The sequence below is a fragment of the Anastrepha obliqua genome, chromosome 3 (assembly GCF_027943255.1).
Source record: "Anastrepha obliqua isolate idAnaObli1 chromosome 3, idAnaObli1_1.0, whole genome shotgun sequence".
NCBI classification, from domain to species: Eukaryota; Metazoa; Arthropoda; class Insecta; order Diptera; family Tephritidae; genus Anastrepha; species Anastrepha obliqua.
The window spans coordinates 126,153,290-126,177,436 of NC_072894.1; the positions used below are offsets into that span (position 1 = coordinate 126,153,290).

The window sequence follows — 24,147 nt, forward strand, 5'->3', positions numbered from 1 at the left end:
ATTAAAGAAGCTCAACTTCTGGAATCATAAGGTTTGGGAATTCCGAGAACCGATCAAAGCAAGTGGTATATGAAATTAAAGGCAAAAAAGTTAGTATTATACATATTGTAATTACTATTTTTCAATAAAACTAAAAAATTTTAACGGGTTGAAAAAATATAATTTTTTTCGAAAATATGAAATTGGAATACATATGAAAACGCTTTTGTTTCCCTTTTCTTAGATCTTACATACCCTTAAACAATTTAAGATACAAAAGACAAAATCTCCCAATAAATACAGGGTTGCCCATATTCGACGGACCCATCTGGCAACCCTGTATCTTTTGATAGAGATGTCAGATCGCTTAAAGACATACCGCGTTGGAAGCGTCAGTCCAAGCAGATATTTACCATGGAACAGTACACGCCACGCAAGCGCTCCCAAATTGTTGAAATTTACATTCAACAAAAGAAGTCAAAAGAAGAAGAACAAAATCATCATGTCCGATGAGGCTCATTTCTCATTGAATGATACGATAAACAAGCAAAATTGCAGTATTTACGCCCCTGAAAATCCTCACGAAATTCAAGAGGTACCTCTTTACGACCAAAAAGTCACTGTTTGGTGCGGCGTTAGTGCGAAAACGATTATTGGGCCGTTTTCTTCGAAAATGAAGATGGTCAAGCTGTTACCGTCAATCAGGAGCGTTATCGCGATATGATAACCACTTTTGTGATGCCAATTATTCGTCGAAAGCGTATGAGGCAGTTCTGATTTGAACAAGACGGCGCTCCACCACACACAGCTCGCACCACAAACGATTTTTTGAAGAAATTGTTTCCTCGTCGTTTGATGTCGAAAAATGGCGAGTTTGACTGGCCACCGCGTTCGCCCGATTTAACGCCACCTGGCTTCTTCTTGTGGGGATATTTAAACTCAAAGGTTTATATTAATAAGCCAAAGACCATAGAAGAGTTCAAGAACAACATCCGTGAGGAAATAGCCGCTATTCCAGCCGAAATATTAGCTAAAACTATGGAAAATGCTGCAAAACGGGCACAATACGCCGTACAGGCTCAAGGCGGTCATTTGAGAGATATCATATTCAAAAAGTGATGTCGACAAATTTACTTGAACTGAATAAAATGATTATTATCGTCAACATCAAAAAAGCTCTTCGCATTTTCCTTTTGGCATTAACCATAACTAAGTAAAGTTTAACAAGTGGCCAACACAAAGTCGTTTTTGTGATATTATTGTTGGTTTTCCTTGTTAATCATTATTACTTAGTGCAATAAATCTGGATTATATACCTACATATTAACATCTTACAATTATTACAAAAAAAATTTAAAATGATTTAGAGGCCTCGTCAAATATCTGTTTTAACCATTGTTAAATAGATGAAATTTATCTTGAAAAATAAAATATGTATATATTCTCTCATTCCTCTCTCTATTCTCAAATTTCTTTAATTCTTTGAAAAATATGACTTTAAAACAAAAATTTGGCTACGCAGTTTCATAACAGCGCCATTGATTTCAGTAGAACATAGTCTACGTTTTAGGTTGCTTCAAGTTCTCGTTGATTTTGAAAAGTTTACCTACCTAAAGGTGTTTCACATTTTCTCCATAATAATATACAGCCATTTATTTAATTAAAACGAAATATTATCAAATAACTCCCAGCCCAGGCCCTCATTCACAAACAAAGAAAATAACTATTCCCGTTATAAAGGAATACGTATATTCTTACACACGCAGGCATATATGTAAGTATATGCACATATCAGTAATTTATCTATTCAATACGACTTAATACGTAATCCTTTGACAATCATTAACCCATCCTCATTTTGACGATTTCCCAACATGCGAGCCTTACTTGTTTCAATAATTTTGGCATCTTTGTTACTTATAAATAGTATTTTAGCTTTTGTTTGCTTATTTAAGCATTTCCTCTTCAGATTTCAAACTTCTGCCAAAAACCATTTCTAACGATCACACTCTGCTTCTCACCCCTACCACTGAGTAATTTGCGTTGGTAAAAATGTGTATGTATGCTCAGTCGCTTCATAATCCCACAGTTGAGTGCGCACATAAGTGGGCGTTTATATTCAATTTGCCACGCATAAACGCCTATGCCTTCGCTATGAAAAACAGTACTTCGCCCGCAGCAAGCGACGTTTATCCCCTTTTTTGTCTGGCTGCTGCTGCAATTTAACCTAATAATCTACGCATCAACAAACAATGTTGTGATTTTTCTTTTTTCATACGTACTTACTCTCATTTGTATTCTCCCAATCTTCGTACAAATTTACAACTTCACTGTGCGGCCTGTAAGGGTGGTAATAAGTATTTCAGTGAGCTTACCGGGGGGTGGTTTATTTACCATACATTGCCTTTTTAATTTGTTATCTGCATGCAATTGGCAACGCCGATTTGACAGTTGCCGTATTCTACATCGCGTCATGGAAAAGCTTAATAAATATGTTTCCATTCGTGTTCTTATTGTCGGATAGCAAGTGTCGTAATTAATCAGGCGTGAAGATGTTGACCGTAGTAAGGTTCTATGAAATTTTGTTCGTGTAATTTTGTATACACAACCTCTGTTTAGACACAACACTTATGACTTGTGATGTGACTTTGAAGTGTTGAAATTTCAACAGATTGTAAATAAATTCAACTGAAGACAATTCTTATTATTTTAGCAAACTGTACAAAGTCCATATCCCAACATGAAACCACTGATTTATAAGTACAAGTAGTTTTTTTGTTATTCGAATAAATTTTTACTTTATTTTTCCATTTTCTAAAAGTTAAGGTTTACAAATAAGTTGTAGTCTTACTTAAGGTGCGGTTAGAAGTAACAACAAAAGTTTGTTTAGAAATAATTTTACTTTCAAAAAGTATTGCTTTCTAAAGTGATCTCCTGTATAGTCCAATAACTTTTTTTCTTTTTTTTTTAACTAATTACAAATAAGTTCTTTGTTTTGTTTTTCTTTTTGGAAAATACAAATGCGTTTCAAAAAGGCTATCGGGAAAGCGCACTGCGATATTATACTTTTAGTTATTAAAATTTTACCTTGGAAATAAATTCTATGCAAGACCGGTAAGACCGGTAAAACTGACTGATTAATGTTTGCTTAGTTTTCGAAAATAAAAGAACGTACTTTATAAAAATTATATACAATATTATATAAAACAAATCGCGAAGCTCCACACGGCATTCAATGGCGGCCATTCCAAAAGCTTGGACATCGAGATTATGCAGACTACATATCCTTCATGAGTCACATAGTTGCTGGTAACAAAATTTGAAAGATTAATGGCAAATGCAGAAACCACAGGCCTGAAAGTGAACACTGCAAAAACTAAAATAATGCGATGTGAAACTAAGACACTAACGACCCTGGTTGTAAACGCTGCCGATACGACTGTTGAAGTACAAGATGTTAGCGAGTTTTGCTATCTGGGCAGCATAATTTCCAAGAATGCAGGTATCCAACCGTAGAAACAAAACTGGAGCAAGTTTTTATAAATTGAACAAAATTTGGGCTTCAGGAAATATTAATAGACGTACCAAGCTAAGAATTTTTAATACGAGTGCAAAAACTATTGTAGGTATATTACAAATTTAATACATTTAAATTTATTTATTAAAAACTGTTGTGAAGTCTGGAAAGTCACTAATAGAATCTGCTAGCACTAGCAATGCGAGAACCTGTAAATGTCGAGATTATTATTATTATTATTGACATGTTCAGGTGTTACAATACATATAGGTATATGTACTAAGAACTTAGTCTATCTACAAAAGATTTCCACATGTCGAGATTAGACGCCGGAAATGGCGTTGGCGAAAGGAAAACAATGGCATCGCAAAAATGATGGAGAGGACGACCTAGAAGTACTTGGATAAGAACGGTTCACGCTGAATGCCAACAAAGTGGTAGCTGGCCTTATATTCGAGGAATTGCACAAAATCGTGAAAGTTGAAATGCGTTACTTCCGCCCTATTTTCAGACTAGGAACGACACTAAATTGTAAAGTTACATAATTTTTTGTTTGTTTTCAATTTATTGTCAAGGAAATAAAAAAAAGTATAAAAGTTAAATCTGTTTGTGGCTTGTTTTCAACACCTTGCTAATGTTAATACGGTCCCGCCATCTATAGTTACGGATTTGAACTAGGTATTATTTGAAGAATGGTAACACTTAGCTGTCATCTGATTTGACAGAAAATTAGTTTTATTCTTCCGCTGAACGAAAATGGTTGTGTATACGTTCAAAGAACGCTAGGAAATATTGCGACATTACTTTGAAAATCATGGTAATGTTGCAGAATGTGTACGAAAATTACGTACGGCAATGGGAAGAAGAAAAGCACCGAATGAAGCGTATGTGCGTTACTTTGCGAAAAAAGTAAGAGAAACTGGGTTGCTTATAGACAAACCAACGCGTGACCGACCAAAAACCGTGCGTACACCCGAAAATATTTCTGCTGTGGCCGAGAGTGTTCATGAATCACCAGGAACATCAGTTCACCGTCGTGCTCAACAATTGGACATTTCGGAGACATCAATGAGACGAATTTTGCGTAAAGACCTTGGTATGACGCCGTACAAAGTCCAATTGGAATGAAGTTGTGTTCCATCATTAACCGGAAGGATTGTACTTCAAAATAAAAAAAAAACAGTTTGGAAAAATATTGAGTAGTTTCTTTTTTATAGCATTTTTAATTCCGTAAAGTTATATGGCGGACCCTTTATTAGGGAAGAGGCAGATTAACTAATAAATAAATTTGAGAGAAGCAAATCCACGCAATCTTATTGTTTTTGAATAAAAAAATAAATACAGTTGAAGATAAAAAAGTAAAAGAAGTGGAAAACTTCTCTAACAAAGAGTTGGCGGTACTTGTGAATTTAATTGAGGAGCACAAGAAGTTCCATCACAACTGATTAAAGGAATCCCTTACATTCGAAAATGGGAAAACTCGCAATCTGAAAATTTTTCGGAGCACGTTTTTGGACCGCACGTTTTACAACCTCGTAAGCAATTGAAAAATTCAGCAATTTGACAGCGTAGGCAAATGTAAACTTTACTCGAATAAACTTTTGTAGACATAACAATAAAAACAACAGGCATAACAATAGGCAACAGCTTGAAGAAATCGAGATAGATATAGACATCATACAAAATATAATAAAAAAAAACTTGAAATCTCTGGTATAAATGAAGCAAAACTACTCAAATGATTACTCTTTTCTTGGAAAAAAGTACTAGGTAAAATTTTAAAAGGTAGGCGGTGTCACTCACACTTTCGAGTACATGCTTGTACCTCGATACCGCCCTAATAAAACTCGCCAAAACATAGTGCACTTGCCCCCCATCTCATCTGACTCCGATATAAATACGCGTTTCATTTAGATCGAATAAAAACCACGCCCACTTTTCATATTTTAAAATTAAAGCTAAAACTCTCATTTACGAGTTTGCTTGATTTCAAGAATTAACAACCAACCCAAATTAAATTTTACTAAAATGTGCGCGGGTACATAAAATGTCGTACAGACCGAATTCAACAGTAAGGAGGTTTGTTTCATATTTGTTTTCAATTGATGTTGTCTAATTTAGTTCCGAAATTTATCCTGCCAATTATCATTCTCTAGTATGAATTGCTTGTTATTTAGTTTTTTTCCAAAAGTTCGATTATTTCTGTGAAGGGCAACACTGAAGTGTACGAGAGACTTTTCGTGCTCATTTCGGAGCTTGCGAAAGTGACTTGCATGTAATTTTTGGCAGTTTCTTTTCTGGGCAGGAAAAGTTTTCGACCTTTCGAGGCCTTTTCAAGTCTAAGGGAATGCTTCTATTACATTCAAACATTGGCAACGTAAAAAACTGAAATCATCAATCGGCTGTTTTGTGTTAACCAACAAAGCAGATGGCGCTGCTGTAGGGTGAAATGTTAATCGGCGCATGAACCAGTTATTAACATTTCAGGCAGTCAAGGTTAGATTAGGTTAGGTTGATATGGTTGGCCAGGGAATGGGCACACTTGGACGAAGAAAGATTCGTCCTTTGTGATGCCATTATGGAGGTGAGGCGAGAGAGAAAGACCGATGGGATACAGGGAGAGGGCGGGGAGAGGTGGTGCTGGGATGGTTAGGAGCGTGCGGATTACGAACGATGACTATATTTGTGTCGACCGCTTTATGCTGCTGATAAAATTCATCAGATTTTTAATGTCAGCGCCAGCTATATCAGTAGGCGTGGCAAAGAAGTAGGAGCCAAGATGCCTAGATCTTAGCCCCGCCAGAGCAGGCCAGCTAAGGAGAAGGTGATGAGATGATTCCACCTCATCCTCCATACATCCAGCGCAATTGTGTCCTGTGAGAGAACCCACGAGATTAGAGAGCTGATATTTTGTCAGCCTCAGAAGCTCGCCCGAGCGCCTTCGGCCCACACGTGGCCAGAAGGATTTCGCGACCTTACACGTTTATGTACTTGCCCAGCGCTCGCTGAGTTGGTGTGATGCCCATCTTTCCAGAAGCAGACCGCAGCTAGTCAGGGGGATCCCAATTCTCTCCCTTCGCGGGGAAATCATCTCGCATGTCCCTTGCCTGGCCAGCTCACCTGCCTCACAGTTTCCAGCAATGTCGCTGTGACCAGGAACCCAGATGAGGCTGATGTTAAAGAATTCGGACGCAGTCGAAAGCGTGGTCAAGCATTCCTTGACCAATTCCAAATGCACCGTCATAGACCCGAGGGGCCTTATTGCCGCTTGGCTGTCGGAGTAAATATTTACTTTCTTGACCGTTAATACGCATTTGAGCAGCCAATCAGCGGCCTCCTTGATTGCGGCTACCTCTGCCTGGAACACACTGCAGTGGTCCGGTAGCCTGAATTTGAGTCTGATGGGGAGCTCCTCGCAAAAGACTCCTCTGCCAGCCTTTCCTTCCAACTTCGATCCATCCGTGAACAAGTTCACCAGGCCCTGCCCCCAACTGTAGCCCTCCGTCCACTCTTCCCTTGACGGAATATAAGTGGAGAAGGTTCCGGTTGGGCTAAACGAGGGTATACACTGATCCGTTGACAGAGGGATGAACTCGAAGTTTCTGAGGATGCTTGAGTGCCCATAAATGAGATTAAGCTTATAGCTCCAGCCCCTCAGTCTGCTTGCGGTACGCGAAGCGGAAATTCTGCCTGCGATGTCTACGGGTACCACATTTAACATTGCGTTGAGTGCCAGAGTAGGAGTCGTTCGAAGCGCCCCACTGATTCCAATGAGTGCCGACCTCTGAACTATCTCCAGCTTCTTCACCAATGTCGTCTTCTCTAGTGAGTTCCACCAGAGAGGCAGTCAAGGAAACGGAAGCAAATACATTTTAACAGGAACATCAGGCACAGGTAAATTTTCAATTGCGTTATCGGCCGCCGTGGCCAAAGGGGTAGGTGAGTGACTACCATTCGGTAGTGCGTAGGAATCTCCAGAAGTGTACGTGCCAATTATTTATTTATTTTATTTTATCGACTGGTGTGCTAACTCATTTAGCATTTGAAAGTTGGAAATATTTAGATTTTGTTTGTAAAAATAGAAAAAGAAAAGCAGTTTTGCTCTCAAACTGTTTTCTCTTTTTTTCATTCCATTTCTCATTCGATATACTTTGCAATTCCCATTCAAAAATCTTCACAGGGTTACATGATAATCTGACTCAATTTATGTGTCTCAACTCTTTGCGGCCAACTAAAGCTCTAATTCCCTAAATTTAAAATTTAAAATTTTTCTCGTAGCTCATTTCACCGAAATGGCTATAGTGGCCCAGAAAATGTGCAACAACAGCACTCGTCTCGAATTTATCTTAGGTTTGTCGCATAGCTTTGCATAAAATATTATCCAGATAAAAATTCTATTGAAAGAGAGAAACATATAGAAAGTACGTATACCCTCAATTTTCAAAAAGCTCTGGAAGTTCCGCGTATAGCTTCTTGTCTGCTTATTTAGATCCGAAAGTTTAAATCAGGAAACTTAAAAAAATGGTTATTGAATACTTTAATGGTTTCAGTACATGCATATGAATGTAATCGCTCTATTCGAGTACACTACTATGTGGCTCATCACCCAAAGATCTTGAGCTCGGTCCCTACTCTTTATTCTTCACATGACAATACACATACAAAAATTTGAAGGCAAAGCTCGGCCTACACCCTTTAAGGTTAATATTAGATATTATGCCAAAAGCAAAAAAAAAAAAAATATTTTCATTGTATGTTCCGCTTTCCCTTAAATTATTTGAGGTTTAACTTTTTAGGAGTTGCATCTCTTTTATTGAAATGAGAAAATAAGGTTTATAATTCCTTCCATTCAAGTCTTGAATCAAGAACTATTATTTGAAGAGTTTTAATTTTTAAAATTAATCTTAGCATCTTTTCTTACTTTTTAATATACCTATGTACATATTAATATTAATATTTAAACAAATTTCGTAAGCACTTTGGAATATGGGATTTTTGAGAGCTAAAACATTAATATATGTACATTTTTCAGTATGCATTACAGATATAGGTATACTTAAGTGTTCAACTGAAGCTAAAATCTGTACGCTTACGCTTACATTTACATACATAATAGCCTACATGGCCGGTTCAGCTACCACCGCAACGGCGGCATTACTCGCGGAGTTCCCACCAAATCGTAAGGGAGTTGGTCAAATAATGTTAGGAGGCGCTTGTGATACCGTTGACACTGACAGCGTGGGTGAAGATTTAGCTGATTTTATGCCACAGCCGTAGGAAGAAGTGAGACTCCCAGTGCCATTGCTGCTGGGTGGCGACGGCGGTGTTTCGGGGCTAATGAGTGGCGCGCAGCCAAAATATCGCCATGGATGATAAAGTGTACCGGCGTACATGGCCTGAAGACGGGCCTGCAGATCAAGGGCAATAGTAGGATCCAGGGGATAGTGTGTTAGCGCCGTTGCTGTTGGAAAAGCGCCAGCAAGATGTCGCGTTGGCATATTTAGCGTCAGCTCCAGCGGCGTGGCACCGAAGCCGTACTTGGCCGCAGTGACAATGTGATGATGGCTGGTGGGTGAATGCTGCTGATGGTGAGCATGATGCGGGTGTTGCGCCGCGACGGCGACAGCTGCAGCAGCGGCTGCGGCAGCCGCCGCCGAAGCACCCATATGAGACTGTTGCGACTCCTTTTGCGAACCGCTCGCTGTAGATCCGGGTACAGGCGATTTATTCAGTGTCTTTGGTTTGCGCCGCGGACGGTATTTGTAGTCTGGATGCTCTTTCATGTGTAGCGCTCTGCAAGTAGAAAATAAGAAATGGAAGATATGTTATAAATCAAGGAATGATTCAAAGTTGTGGGCGGGAAAAGAGGAATTGGCAGCATTTTAAGTTTTTTTCGTGGGTAAGTTATTAATATCTAAGAATAAGAGTCATAGGGGGTTCGATGGCGGTCGTGGGTGCAATAAAAGTGAGCACATACAAACAACAATAATAAAAAATTGAAAGTCTTTGTCAATCAAAAGCAGAATGACTTTACCGAACCACTCCAACAAAAATGAATTCTCAGCTAAACACACACGTAGATATGCGCGTAGATGTAAAGGTATGTATGCGTGTAACGTGCATATGTACTTAGGTGCATGCGAGTGTAAAAATCAAAAGTATTCCATTGTTGTGGCGACCGATAATCAACAAACGATGTCGCGGCAATGTGTACTCTTTATTCTTCCTTCATTCATTTGCCAATCGATAATGCCACCAATTATAACTCAAACAATTGCTGCCATTCTTACCTGACATTTCCACAATCCCTATTCTTTAATCAACATAAGTACCATACTGGAATACATGTGTGCATATGGGCAATACATTTCTACATATGTACACTGTCGAAAAAAAATGTAGCAGTAAAAAAAAAATATATTGCTTTTATTCTCTTTTCCAAAAAAAGATGTTGGTCCTGGTCTATAAAAGAACACAAACAAAATTTCAAGTTTTAATATATGTACATATGTAAATAAGATAATAAAGGCGAAGAAACTCAGTGGCTACAATTTGGCACAAAGTTAGCAAACTTGAATTTTCTATTCTAAATTAGTAATTTGTCCACAAACCATTCGATTTTTTAGCTCCTTCGAATGCCTCGGCGGATTCATGCCTTTTGGCGGATTTTCATAGTTTGCTAATTGTCGTTTGTTCGCTCCAGAAAATTTCTGTCAAATTTAAATCCGGACTTGGTGCAACTCACTCCAACTATGTTTGGCTATTTTATTATTAATACCTTGCCAACCAATTGATTCAGACGATTCGTGGCTGACTTGAATTTGTTTACGATTTCACGGCTTAATTTACCCAAACTAAACTAATCCATAATCTTTTTTTATTTCTTCGCTTGCTCACCGCGTTTATCAAAACTCAAATAAAACACACAAAAAAATTCAAAAGGAAATGAAACTCACCCAAAACCCATTATCTACAGGAACTTTTAAGTGAAATAATTCTATCAGCTTCAAACTCCCAGATATGGTTTACTGATGGGTCGAAATTAGAAGACGATAGCACAGGAACGGGACCCATTAACTAAATTCAAAAAACCTATTGCAATGGGTTTTTACCCAACAATCTTCCAGGCAGATATACATGCCATCGAGATGTGTTCGATGGAATGTCTCCCTAGGAAAATGTGAAGAGTCCACATATACATATTTTCAGATAGTCATCCGGCTTTGAAAGCTCTTTTTTCAACTATATATATGCATATAGTTAGGCGCAAACACCAGTTTTGAGTGTTTGGCCGAGCTTCCCATCTTATTTGTAACGTGCGTCTTGATGTTGTTTCACAAATGGAGGAACCTACAGTTTCAAGCCGACTCCGAATGGCTGATATTCTTTACGAGGAGCTTTTTCATGGCAGAAATACACTCAGAGGTTCGCCATTGCCTGCCGAGGGGCGACTACTTAAAAAAAAACTTTTTCTTCATTTTGATATTTCACCGAGATTGGAACCTACGTTCTCTCTGAATTCCGAATGTTAAAGAAGTGAAAACTACACCTTTGGATATATTTCACATTGTTGGCTTATGTTACATTTTTGCTCCTCAATGTGAATACAAATAAATAATTGCTGAACTCAAGGGAATCTTAGCGTTTTGTTCTTTTCTAAATTGATATGCTTATCTATTCATCGATAACACCTCGGAAAGGTTTTGCGCTTCGTCACATAAAACACTAACAACAAAATGCGTTTCCACACAATGACAACAATGCCAGCACCAAAAATCAAACAATATGTTTCCTTGTTTGTAGAAGAATTATTTACACTGGCTTTTGCTCGACACGTAATCTCGTCCGAAACACGCTCATGTGCGCACTCGCTAATCTCACCCAGTCTCTGGAATCGCCGTTGACGATCAGTGACGATCGACCTTACTGCTTTGGATATTATATGCAGGGAATTCGTTTATTTCGAAGAATGCCGATGAGCTCAAAAAGATTGTTGTCTTCCAAGTTAAACATTTGTACAATTGTAATGCAAGGTATAAGAGTTTTACGAGGTGTGGCAAATAAGTTGAGGGAATTCGTCAATAAACCAGAAGCAAATTAAACTACCAAAAAAATTTGATTATCGACCTTCACAATAGTCCCCTAGTAACTCTACTTAACTCCAACGTTGCTTCCACAATTGGTAACAGTCTTGGTAATTTTCCGTATTTAGCCCATTCAGTACTGCTGCCACAGCTTCTTTGATCTCCTTTAATGAGATCCCTTGCAGTGCGACCTCATCTTCGGAAATAAGGTGATCCTCAGAATCTAACCCGTTCAGCACCGGGGCTACAGATTCCTAAGCCTCCTTTGAGATGCGAATTCATATTGGATAATAGGACAAAAATCGCAAAGTAGAGTGCTTCAATTGTTCTCGGTGAGATGGGCTGGAACACGGACGTACTCATTCCAGCACGCTGAAATAGGTAGCAGACAATCACTTTCTTTTCGGGAGGTATGTACATATTCAAGATAAATTAAGACGCTAGTATTGAAAAAGCAATAAGCGTTGCCTTTATCCATGTCTTGCACATTCTCAATTATATTCTTGGTAGATAACTGTAGTGATCGACATCTCATACAGTATCGATCAAACAATTTAAAGTTTATACCCGTTGTCAAGGTGGCATTTCACTTAAAAAAATTATTTTTTGTCTTTTGTTTGTTCCATTCAGTTGTGAAGTACAGGGTGTTAACGATGGAAGTCAACAAAGAGAAAAGTTCGTACATGCAAGCCACGCCGCTGAATTTGTGAATGGCGCTTATGGTGCCGATACCGCAATTTTGATTTCGTCGATTTAGTTCAGACAGTTTTGATACTAAAGAAAATGTCAATAATATCAATCACAGAAGTAATCGAAGAGGACCGGCATGCTAGTAGTCGTGGCATAACTGAGGAGCTAAATATCGACCATAAAATAGTTTTAAACTATTTGCGCAAAAATAATGGATTTCTTTTTCCCCGAACTAATATATATATAGAGGTCGAATATCCAGAGACGATTTTAGGAGGCTTCCCACCAAATTGAATCACATACACATAGCTATCGACTTTTCAAACTATCAAGCTACCACTGGAACTAAAAGAAGGCACCCTTTTCAAACGCATATGAATGACGTAATGTTATAAATAAATTCCCGGAACCAAATTGACACACCTCGTATGGCCTACATACATCTAACACTAGGTATTTGTTTTACATAAGATTTCTTATCGTATTGCTATTAGTAGATGTTTCACAAATTCATTTTTTTATTCATCTAGAGATCGGAAACATAAATTGCTTGATTTTAAAATTTCAATCTACGCAGGTTTTTTACACATAAAGTTGTCCTACGTATGTCAGTATATATGGATGTGATCGCGATAAATACTTATGTCCTTAAGCGATCATTTTTTTATTAACACTGCTCAAATACTAGCTTAATAGGGAAAATAAATAAATGGAGGTCACGATTTGGGCAATATTCTTTATTGGATTTTTGATTTGGGTTACATTAAAAAATCCTGCTATGAATACACAAATGTATGTAATTACGGACACTAAAAACGGACACTAATCATGTAAATGGAAGTTTGTTTACTATTTATAGAAATATTATTTTTACAAATAGAGGGTCCTGCACTGTTACGCCGCCTTCGAATGGCATGACAAAAAATTAAAATACTCAAATTATACGGTTTGCGCATCTAACAAATAGTGCTAAAATTGAATTTAAAAATTATTCAACTGTGCTGGGAAGAAAGCTGAAATTAAAAAAAATACTTACAAATTCTAAACACTATTCAACGCTTCATTCATTATCGTTTATCACAGTATGTATGTACCATCCATAGATTCGTTTATTCGTAATCTAACAGAAAGATTTGTTAAACTTATAGAAATACTCCATGGATTTCAAACACTTTTTATCGATAATATGTATGTATCTCCACTCTTGATTAGTATTATACTAATACTAAATTTAAAAAATCTATTATGTTTAACAGTACGACCTAGAAGGAAGTTGGCATAAAATAATTTGCAGTATGAAGGTGCTGAAAAGAAATATGAATATACAGCCTTTTCTGAAGGCTGCAGTTAATACCGTTTGTTCGGGAATGCAATGAAAATTTCGAGAAGTTTCATTCTATTTCGTTGAAAATAAAATCTAATTAGTTTTACTCTTAAGTTGTCTTTAATACCGTACGCACCATATAAACCTACCGCACCGTACCTGCGAGAATGAAAGAAAGTGTATGAGAATGGAAAGCAATTTGAAGAAAATATTTCATTATATTCATATTTATGCCATTAAAGCAGCTTAGTCCACGATACCTTTAACTACTTAAATGCCTTCATGACTACGAGGGGTGCCTTGTATATGTCGGGATTTGGCAACCCTGGTGTTGCTATTTGGCAACTGATAGCTGTATCGCAAAGTTTGACATTTTTTGGCTTTTACGTACTCAGAACGTTTTGAAATACCAGCGCTATAAAAGATTCATCTCGCTCCAAAACTGGAACTAAATCGTGAACATTTTCGTGCGATTATTTTTTACAACTTTCGACGTGGATTAACTAAGCAACATTGCATGGATGAACTTAATTCATTTTTTGGCGATGAAGCTCCATCAAGGTCGTAGTTCACTCCAAAACGAATTTCGTGAAGGTCGTCCAAAATTAGTTGTTGTTCCGAAAACCATTGATGCTGTGCGCGAACTGATATTGCAAGATCGTCATGTGGCCTATCGTGAGATTGAGACAATCTTAGGCATTAGTGGGACCAGCATACATTCAATATTGCATAAACATTTGACTGTCAAAAAAATTTGTTCGCGTTGGATTCCACACAATTTGTCAATCGCTCAAAAAAAGGCTGGGGTCGATTGGTCGAAGGAAATGCTCAAAAAATACGATCGCGGGGCTTCGAAATACGCCTATGACATCGTGACAGTTGATGAATCATGGATTTACGCGTATGAGCCCGAAAGTAAACAGCAGTCGACTGTTTGGGTGTTTCAAGATGAGCCAAATCCAACAAAAGTTATTCGCGCACTAAGCACTTCCAAGCAAATGGTCGCCTGTTTTTTCGGAAAAAGTGGACATGTCGCAACCGTACCAGTAGAACAACGCAGAACAGTAAATTCTGAGTGGGACACAACCATTTGTTTGCCAGTTGTCTTCCAAGAAATTAGGAAAACCAATCGCCAAAGACGGATCACTCTTCACCAGGACAATGCGTGCTCTCACACATCGGCTCAAACAACTGCATTTTTGAGCACCCAAAACATCGAATTAATGGGTCATCCGCCGTATATTCCTGACTTGGCACCGAATGACTTCTTTTTATTCCCGTACGTAAAAAATAAACTGAGAGGTCAACGTTTTTCGATACCTGAAGAAGCGGTTGCGGCATTTAGAATGCATGTTTTGGAGGTACCTCATTCAGAGTGGCAAAAGTGCTTCGACAATTGGTTCAAACGCATGCAAAAGTGTATAGATCTTCATGGAGAATATTTTGAAAAACAATAAAGTGATTTTCGATGATTAAAATTTGTTTTTGTTTTCTAATCCCGACATATAAAACGCATCCCTCGTATTCCATATCGAATTTTTGAAGTAATTTTGAAAAATGATGGTGTCACATACATTATTATATACAACAAATAACAGTTTACAGTCAAAACGTCTGTTTGACCAGCGGGTATTCAAGTGAATTAAAAATTACGACTTGTCGGCGTAAAACAGGGTTCAATTTGCAATCATCTTTGAGAGAAGAGTTTTTAGCAATCACTTTTCTTAGAACATAATTAAATTAGCAAAAACTATTTCGACACAAACAAGGAAGTATTTGGCCGTAATCAAGTATATTAAAGAAGCGGGTGAATGGGGTGGCATATCTTTATATCTACAGAGATGCAAATTCCCACGGTGGAACGAATTTGAAAAAAATTTGCTGAAAGCAAGCGACGAATGGAAATCAAATTTTATGTTTTTTATTTTCATGCGACTAAATGTGTTTATCTGTTCTATAGTAATTTGAATTTAATTTGTTTTCAGAGTGATATTTAGTTGTCTCTTTTATGACTGTGACTGGAGGCGATTAAGTGAAAAAAAAATAAAAATAACATATCCGCGACTAGACCGTTAACCGACTCTCAGCGGCTTTGAAGGAATCAGCTAATTGGTTGGCGAGATTATGTTCTGTCATCCATGTATGAACAAGGACTGATTAGACGAGTGTGTGAATACTACTGTGGGCAAAAAGTAAGGTGAATTTATTTGTCGAACTTCGCGGGATTAGAGTTTCGCTCTTGTTATTTTTTTGAGTTGGCAGCACTGCTAATAACATCTATATTTACCCTTGTGTTTGCCAAACGACCAAGAGTGCATTTTTCGATTTTTACAATGTCTGATTTGATTGAGCAGAGAAGTGCCATCAAATTTTGAATGAATTTTTTCGGAATGAAATTTCGGCTGCGGAAACGTTTAGCATGTTGCAGAAGGCATTTGGTGATTCGACCATGTCGCAGAAAAATGTTTATAAGTAGTACAAAGACTTCAAAGAGAGTCGAGAACGTGTTGATGACTTGGAGCGCTCCGGACGACCATCGACGTCAACAGATGACCAACACGTCAATAAAGTGAAGGAGTTAGTGCTAAAAAATCGTCGGTTGACTGTTAAAGACCTTACTGATATGATCGGAATATCAGAAGGATCTGTGAAAACCATTTTGAAAGACCATTTAGGCCTACGAAAAGTCAAATCTCGTTTGGTACCGAAAACTCTCAATTTCTTGAAAAAAAGTCGTCGCGTTGATGTGCGTGAAACAATGCTTTCAGACTATCACGACAAGCTCAAATGCATCATTACGGGAGATGAGACTTGGATTTATGCTTACGACCCTAAACAACCGACCAATCAAGCGAATATTGTGCTAAAGGCGAGGCCAGACCGAAAAGAGCACGTCAAAGTCATTTAAAAATAAAGGTCATGATGACAGTATTCGCCTGATTGGCTCCGTGTGACTTCTGGCTATTCCCAAAACTCAAGAGACCACTCCGGGGAACGCGTTTCGAGTCGATTGAGGAGATAAAAGCTGAATCAAAGATGGTGCTGATGGCTATACAGGAAATGGACTATTTGGCATGTTTCGGGGATTGGAAAAATCGCTGGCATAAGTGTATTTCATCGAGAGGGGATTATTTTGAAGGGGATGAAATTGATTTACAAGAATAAATAAAGATTTTTCATTTTACAACCAAATTCACCTTACTTTTTGCCCACAGTAGTACATGTGAAATGAGCGGGCAGAATTCTGATACCGAGCACCTGCTGACGGGCAACCGAACTTACTCTCACAATTTTGCTTCGGATGATCATCCTTGTAACATAACAGCTAAGTCCAGAATAAATAATTGAGTTTTGAGTTACTTCTAAAATCATGGAATAGGTCACGTATCATCATGACAGCCAAACCTGGAAACAACGAACCACAACCGTCTGAAATTCCTATCAGTAAGTATGTGTACGTCGCTATGATGTCGACTCAAATATATTTTCCTCTTCATTAAGTCATGGAAATAGTAATTGTATTCATCCACTTGTATTCACTTCTTTTCGTCACTAAATACTAATTTTTCCATCCACGGGATCGTTATTTATAAACAAACTCCAAGCCACGTGGTCCCTTGCAAAATCAAAACGGCGTTTTTTGTGAAATTTATTCAAAGGTGGTTTTTTTGTAATTTTTTTATGTTTAAGATGTGACGCTTTTAGAACAGCCCTTCGAAGGATTTGCTGTCTGCAACATTTGCAATTTCTTTAATTTAATCCTAAGGATTTAGCGGGTTTCCTTTCATTTTAAAGCCATCGCAGTTCTGCCTTTGTAGTTCTTACCATAGGAAGCACCTTGTTTCACGCAAGGATCCACATTTGGACTTCGACCAGTCTTTTTAGCTATTAGGCTATTTGAAAGTCTCTCTGACGTCAATATAAAAATAAAAAATAAAACATTTTATCTTAAGATTAAAAAAAAAAAAAATTAATTATGTTAAAAATAACCCATATTATTTCACTTTAAAAGTTGTGTACGAAAATGAATAAATCTCAAAAATATAATTTTTTTTGGAATATTTTTTCAGTTTACTTCTTATGTAGTATAAGTCAACAAATACACCATATTTCTGGAAAATTTACTACAATGTCCAACATATTGGGATCACTTCACATGGAATCGCTCATATGTGCGCACACATCAGGAGAAGTGGCTCACTAGCGGGCATTCAGTGAAAACTTCTTTTAAATAAATAAATATTCCACAGTTGTGCCGACAATTGGAAGTAATTATTATTTATTTTTTATGTATGCATGTATGTATTTAGAAGAATGCACCTGAAACGTTCAATCATACAATTTAATGATATTTAGACAAATCGCATTTGCAACAAGGAAATGATATGTCATAATTCATATTTACATGAAAACGCGAGTATGTTTGGTATGTATTTATGTAAAGGGTGGTTAAGTTTCAAGGGCCGCTGTTGATTTTGAATAAAATACAATTGTTTTAGGAAATTTTTGTCATTTATCTTTATTATGATAATATTGGTATGGCTCAATTACGCATGGAACAAAATATCGGCCAAATGACCGCCGCAACCTCGGCGGTATACCTCCATCCGATAGTTCAAATTTTCGATGACGCTGAGGCATATTTGAGGTTCTATGCCGTTAATGGGCCGAATTATCTCATCCTTGAGCTTTTGAATTGTTACTGGCTTATCGATGCATACCTTTCCTTTCAAATAACCCCAAAGAAAGAAGTCTAACGGTGTCAAATCACATGATCTTGGCGGCCAATTGACATCGCCGCGACGTGAGATTATTCGGCCATCAAATTTTTCGCGCAAAAGAGCCATTGTTTCGTTAGCTGTGTGACAAGTGGCACCGTCCTGTTGAAACCACATATCGTCCACATTCATATCTTCCAATTCGGGCCATAAAAAGTTCGTTATCCTCTCACGATAGCGAACACTATTCACAGTAACTGTCTGACTGGCCTCATTTTGGAAAAAATACGGCGCAATGATGTCGCCGGCCCATAAACCGCACCAAACAGTCACTCTTTGTGGGTGCATTGGTTTTTCGGTTTTTTCACTCTTGGATTACCATTCGCCCAAATGCAGCAATTCTGCTTATTGACTAATCCACTGAGGTGAAAATGTGCCTCATCACTGAAGATGATTTTCTTCGAAAATCAGTCATTCACTGTTGCCATTTCCTGCCACCATTCTGACCATTGACACCGCTTGAAATGGTCAAGAGGCTTTAGTTCTTGAGTCAATTGCACCTTGTAAGCGTGTAAATGCAAGTCTTTGTGCATAATGTTCATCAACGACGAGCGTGAGAGGTGCAATTGTTGGGCACGACGACGAGTTGAGGTGGATAGCTCTTCAACCACACTATCGCGAACAGCAGCAAAATTTTCTGCAGTACGAGCTGTACGAGCATGCACTGGTGTTTTCACATCTCCTACAGACCCGGTTTGCTCAAACTTTTGCACAATTTTTCCGATTGTACGCACATTTGGACTATTAAATTGACCGAAAAAATCACGAAGTGTGCGATATGCATTTTTATTTGAACGCCCATTTTCATAATAAGCCTGAATAACTTTAACGCGTTGCTCGATTGTGTATCTTTCCATGGTTCAAATTGAGTTAGTCTGAACTTGAAAAATGTCAAATGAAATAAAGAAAGAAACTTGTAGTTTAGGTGTGGTTCACATTCAACATCGACTCTTGAAATTTAACCACCCTTTATATTAAATCTATTAGTGTCAGGTCTTTAAAAAGATATACAAAAATCAATTGTGTATACTTTTTTAATTTTTCATAAAGCATCATTCCTTGAGTTTCATAGAATTTGAAAATTGATTGCGCAATTAAAAGAACTGCACCATTTAATTAAACAAAATTTGTTGTCCAGCCACACAAGTGCCTCTGAAGTAAAATACATATAATATATAGATAAACAACAAATAAATATTTCATTTTATCATATGCAAACAAAATGAAATGCAAATGTCAAAAATGGTGTCATCATAGCATTCACACATTCAAACTTAGCTGATCGACCCTTACGATAATCCGTCGAGTTGAACAGACACTCATACGCACGAGTACTATGATTTAACAAAACTTCTTGGATTCACTTCAAATCGTTATACTCGCACATACATATGTATGCATGTAAGTAACAACTGACGATCACATAAATATTTTGAATGCACAAAATATACATAATTAATTATAATATTGAAATGTTAGAAGTGACAGTTAAAATGTGACAGTTGCGTCATGTACTGTTATGCGTTCAAAGCTACTGAAGCCTCAGCCATGAGCAATTAAAGGGTCGCTTGATAAGATCTGTGGGAGGTGCGAGGTTCGAACTGTCAAGTGGTAGTATCTTCTTCAAAGTTTACTTAATCATATTAAAAAATTTGAATCCACAAGTGTTTTGCTTACGCTAATTAATACATGTCAAATATTTCGACATATTAATCCCAGCGTTTATGAATGAGCAATAGACCCTGGACACTGGGGAACCCATAAGTCTGTAATAATCAATAAAGGATTATGACAGCTGAATTCAAGTGTTTGTGAGTAAAGAAGTTCAAGCGTTCCCCACTTAATTTTCAACCAAAAAATATGGTTTAATTATTTCGATTGTTTGAATTACTCTGTTTAGTTGCTACAGTGCGTATGTATGCTACATATTTTACAAGCTTTTAGGCAAAAGGCAGAGCTGCCAAACTTTTTTGAAGATATTTTTTATGCTGTCGCCTGCCTTTGCAATATTGAATCTTTATCAATTTTAACAACTTTATGTAAATATAAGTATAATCTTTTCTTCAGATATTTGGTTCATTCCTCACATTGCGACTTTATGGGTGATCATGAGCAAGAATTTGTATAATTTGTATGCAGCGAGAAGATCTAATTTTAAGATTGAAAGTACCATTTCACAAAAAGTTCATTCATGATTGTGTCTTATCTAAGTAGGTTCACAGCCACTTTAGGCAGCAATGGGAAAAAAATCCCTATTACTATTTTTTTGCTACTAGATTGTTCAATAAGCTTTAAGAAGCTTTAAGAAAAACACAATTTTATTGTTTTAAATACACTTTATTATTCTGTATGGCCTCCTTGAACGTCAATACGCTCGTTTCAACAAGATTGCAATTTACGAACTCCTTCCCTGAAGGGAGAAACTGGAAGGGCTGCAAAATACGCTTTCACAGCTGTTATGACCTCATCATTTGATGAAAAACGTTTTCCCCGCATGCATTTTTCAGGTATGGGACCATGTGGAAGCTGCTTTAATTCATGGATTTTAGCCATTGTCAAAATGCTCTGTGACTCGGTGCATTGTCCTGAAAATACTTTTTTCTTTGCAAACTTTGTCTGTTTTTCACGAGTTTTTTCCTTCAGTTGGTCGAAAAGGTTACAATAATATTCAGAATTTATTGTTTTACCCGTTTGCAAGTAGTCCACAAACAAAATGCATTTCGAATCCCAAAAAACTGATGCTAACAACTTTTCGACCGTTTTCTGGACACGAACTATTTTCGGAGCTGAAGAACCAGGTTCACATCACTCTTTAGCCTCTTGTTTTGATTTACGATTATGGTGATAAAGCCAAGTCTCATCCATAGTGCTAAATCGATGCACAAAATTCACTTTATCCTTTCGAAAAGCTTTAAATATTGCTGAGAAAGTTGCATTCGAGTGTGTTTTTGTTCTGTAATACTTCAGTTAAAATATTGCTTACACTGCGCAATGAGATGTCCTAATCATCAATCATTCTATTAAATCTCTTTCAGTAACTCGACTATTTTCCTGTATTTTTTCTACGATTTCTGGTGTTGTTGTTGTTTTTGGACGTCCTTTAAGGCTTGTACGACCACATTTAAATTCAGCAACCCATCTCTCTACTGTGGCAATTGATGGCGAAAAGTCCTTATACACTTTCAACATTCGTTCATAAATTTCCGTTGCCTTTAAACCTTCCAAAAATAAAAATTCAGGCTGCACATGACAAGATTTTCAATGACAATGATTCTAGATGGTTCTTGAGAGAAGTTCGAAAATCCACATAAGAGCACTCCAATGATTCCAAAAAATATCTTGGGGGAAAAAGTGCCATCCTGAATCTGTCCTCAGAGTCCTAAGAGAAGCTAATTTCCGTAGATGCATAGCTCGCAACCATTATCATTACACTTATCATTGCCAAAAACTGTATTGCCAGACTGAAGAGAGCGCCAACCAAGAAGAAGCTATGTTTAAAATCCACAAAATCGACTAACTATTCACAATATGCCAAATACTTTTCAAATGACCAGGGAAACAGCGTCCTCCCACACCTTCTATTTTTCGATTTCAAGCCCCTCTCCACAATAACAAAACGAGACGTCTCTGTTCTGCGTTGTCTGAATTTGGTGGCTCTGTAAGACTAATCCGGCTGTGTAAAATGGAAAGAACCTCTCCGAGCCGTTTGACACCAATCACTAATCTGATATTGCAATAAATTGTTCAAGCAGCAGAACTTAATCACTCAGACACATTTTTATATAATTATTTGAATGGCAAGTTGTTACCATATGCAATATTGTGAGTTACATTGACTCTTACACTCTTCATTGGGTGTATGGCAGAACTCTTCCTTCTATTAGTGGTACGCGTCTTGATATTGCTTTTTATGAGGAGGTTTTTCATGGCAGTCATTTTTCATGGCTCGAAGTTTTGCAATTGCTTGCCGAAAAGCGACCTCTAATAGCGGCCTTTCTATCATTTAGTGTTTCATATCCGGAGATTCGAATCTGAACTTTTTCGAATGGTAGTTACGCCGAAACTCATTCGGATACGACGGCCGCCGTGGCAGCATAGATTTTGTGCAGCGAAAAACGAGCCAGCGGATCCGGTCTAGACTTTGCCAAACTCAGCTGAAATCGATTAGATGGATTACTGTTATCATCAAGAAGTAAATCGGGGAATTAGAAGAAGTAAACCTAAGACAAAAAAGGAAACAATACCAAATCGGGTTTGTGGATAAATGTAATCGTACTATTTGTTTTTGTATTTCTGCTGTAAGTGAACTTACGGATCTGGGTGTTGTATTCAACTCAGAAACTAATGTGATTTCATTATTTCTGAACTCTATTCCAACTTGGGCTTTCCGGGAGGCTATCCGCGATACTTTAAAAACCTTTATATGTGGAAAGCGCTAATATCAATTCAATAACAGACATAGAGGAGCAAAAAATTTCCTTTTTCAAGCCGCTCGAATTTTTTACAACTTTAATAATTAAAATATTTATAGTAAACAAAGCAAAATATTCTCATTCGCACTTCTTGGGTGCCCAATATTTCTTTTGCTTGGGGTGCTCGGATGGTAATGACACCTGAGTGCCGCATGATTTTAAATAAAGAGTCCCTTTACCTTCTACCGGTACCTTTAGGTGTTACACACAATATATTGCAAAACAAAAATAATAATTGGGGCTTGGATGGAGGCAATAGTATGTAGTAAGTATGTGCATGTATATGTGTGAGATTGTGGGCATTAAATGAAATTGTAAACGAGTTTTTGTGATGCCTGTTACCGTATGCTGTAGGTAATTCGGATAGTTAAGCTCTGTGGGTGGCAAGGAACAATAGTTGCTGTTGTTTAGTGAGAGTCCCTCTATAAAGTTCCCCATTTTCGTATATTCCACACATGTGCCTTTCCCTTTAAAATCGAAAACGGAATCATCATCATCGCCGATCTCCCCATCTAAGCAAAATTTGGTGCAATTTGGTACTTGTATACTAAAAACAAGTAAAGTATAAGCAGATACTCACCGTAAGCGTTTCGCTTCGTCGATGAATGGTCGCTTTTGTCCCTCGGAAAGCAATTTCCATTCGGCACCCAAACGTTTCGAAATTTCTGAATTGTGCATTTTTGGATTATCCTGTGCCATTTTGCGTCGCTGTCCGCGTGACCAGACCATGAATGCGTTCATTGGCCGCTTAATGTGGTCGTTCGGCTGCTGGTGGTGATTGTGATGGTGGTGTTGTTGGTGTTGCTGGCTCGATTGTTGCTGTGTAGTGGAGTGCTGTTGTTGCGTGTTGTACATTGCATTGGCATTTGATAATGAGGAGTTGACTGGTATACTTGTTTGTTGTTGTTGGTGGTGGTGATGATGCTTGAGTGGCAATGTTGCTGCCGCGGTTGTTGCCGCCATCGTCATGTTCAGCGCGTCCGATCCAGTTAATTGCGGTGGCGACTCACCCCCACTACTAACTTCACTACTACTGCGACTATTGTGACCACCGCCATTGTGCAGATGCGACCGGTAGTGAGATGGTTGCTGATGATGTTGCTGCTGTTGCTGGAGAATGGTGGAAATACTCGTCATTTTGGCTGAGTGACTTGAGCGCCAGTTTAGGAATTCGCTTTTCTTTCTCTTTTTTAATCGTATACTTTATGGCTGAGTTATGTTTTAAACAGAATTTTTTGGATTGCTCAGAATAAATGAAATACTTTTGTTTTCTATCACAATATGGATTATTTTTTATATTTCC

The 24,147-nt window shown here is 37.7% G+C and overlaps 1 protein-coding gene across 1 annotated transcript; it reads right to left on the minus strand.

The window, feature by feature from the left end:
• Window positions 1–8,688: 8,688 nt before the first annotated feature.
• Window positions 8,689–23,981, minus strand: LOC129241139 (SOX domain-containing protein dichaete). Its single transcript, XM_054877323.1, has 2 exons — window positions 23,425–23,981; window positions 8,689–9,289 (listed from the first exon to the last, which is right to left on the minus strand). Exons 1-2 carry the CDS (start codon window positions 23,979–23,981, stop codon window positions 8,689–8,691), a joined length of 1,158 nt encoding a protein of 385 aa, XP_054733298.1.
• Between the last annotated feature and the right edge of the window lie 166 nt (window positions 23,982–24,147).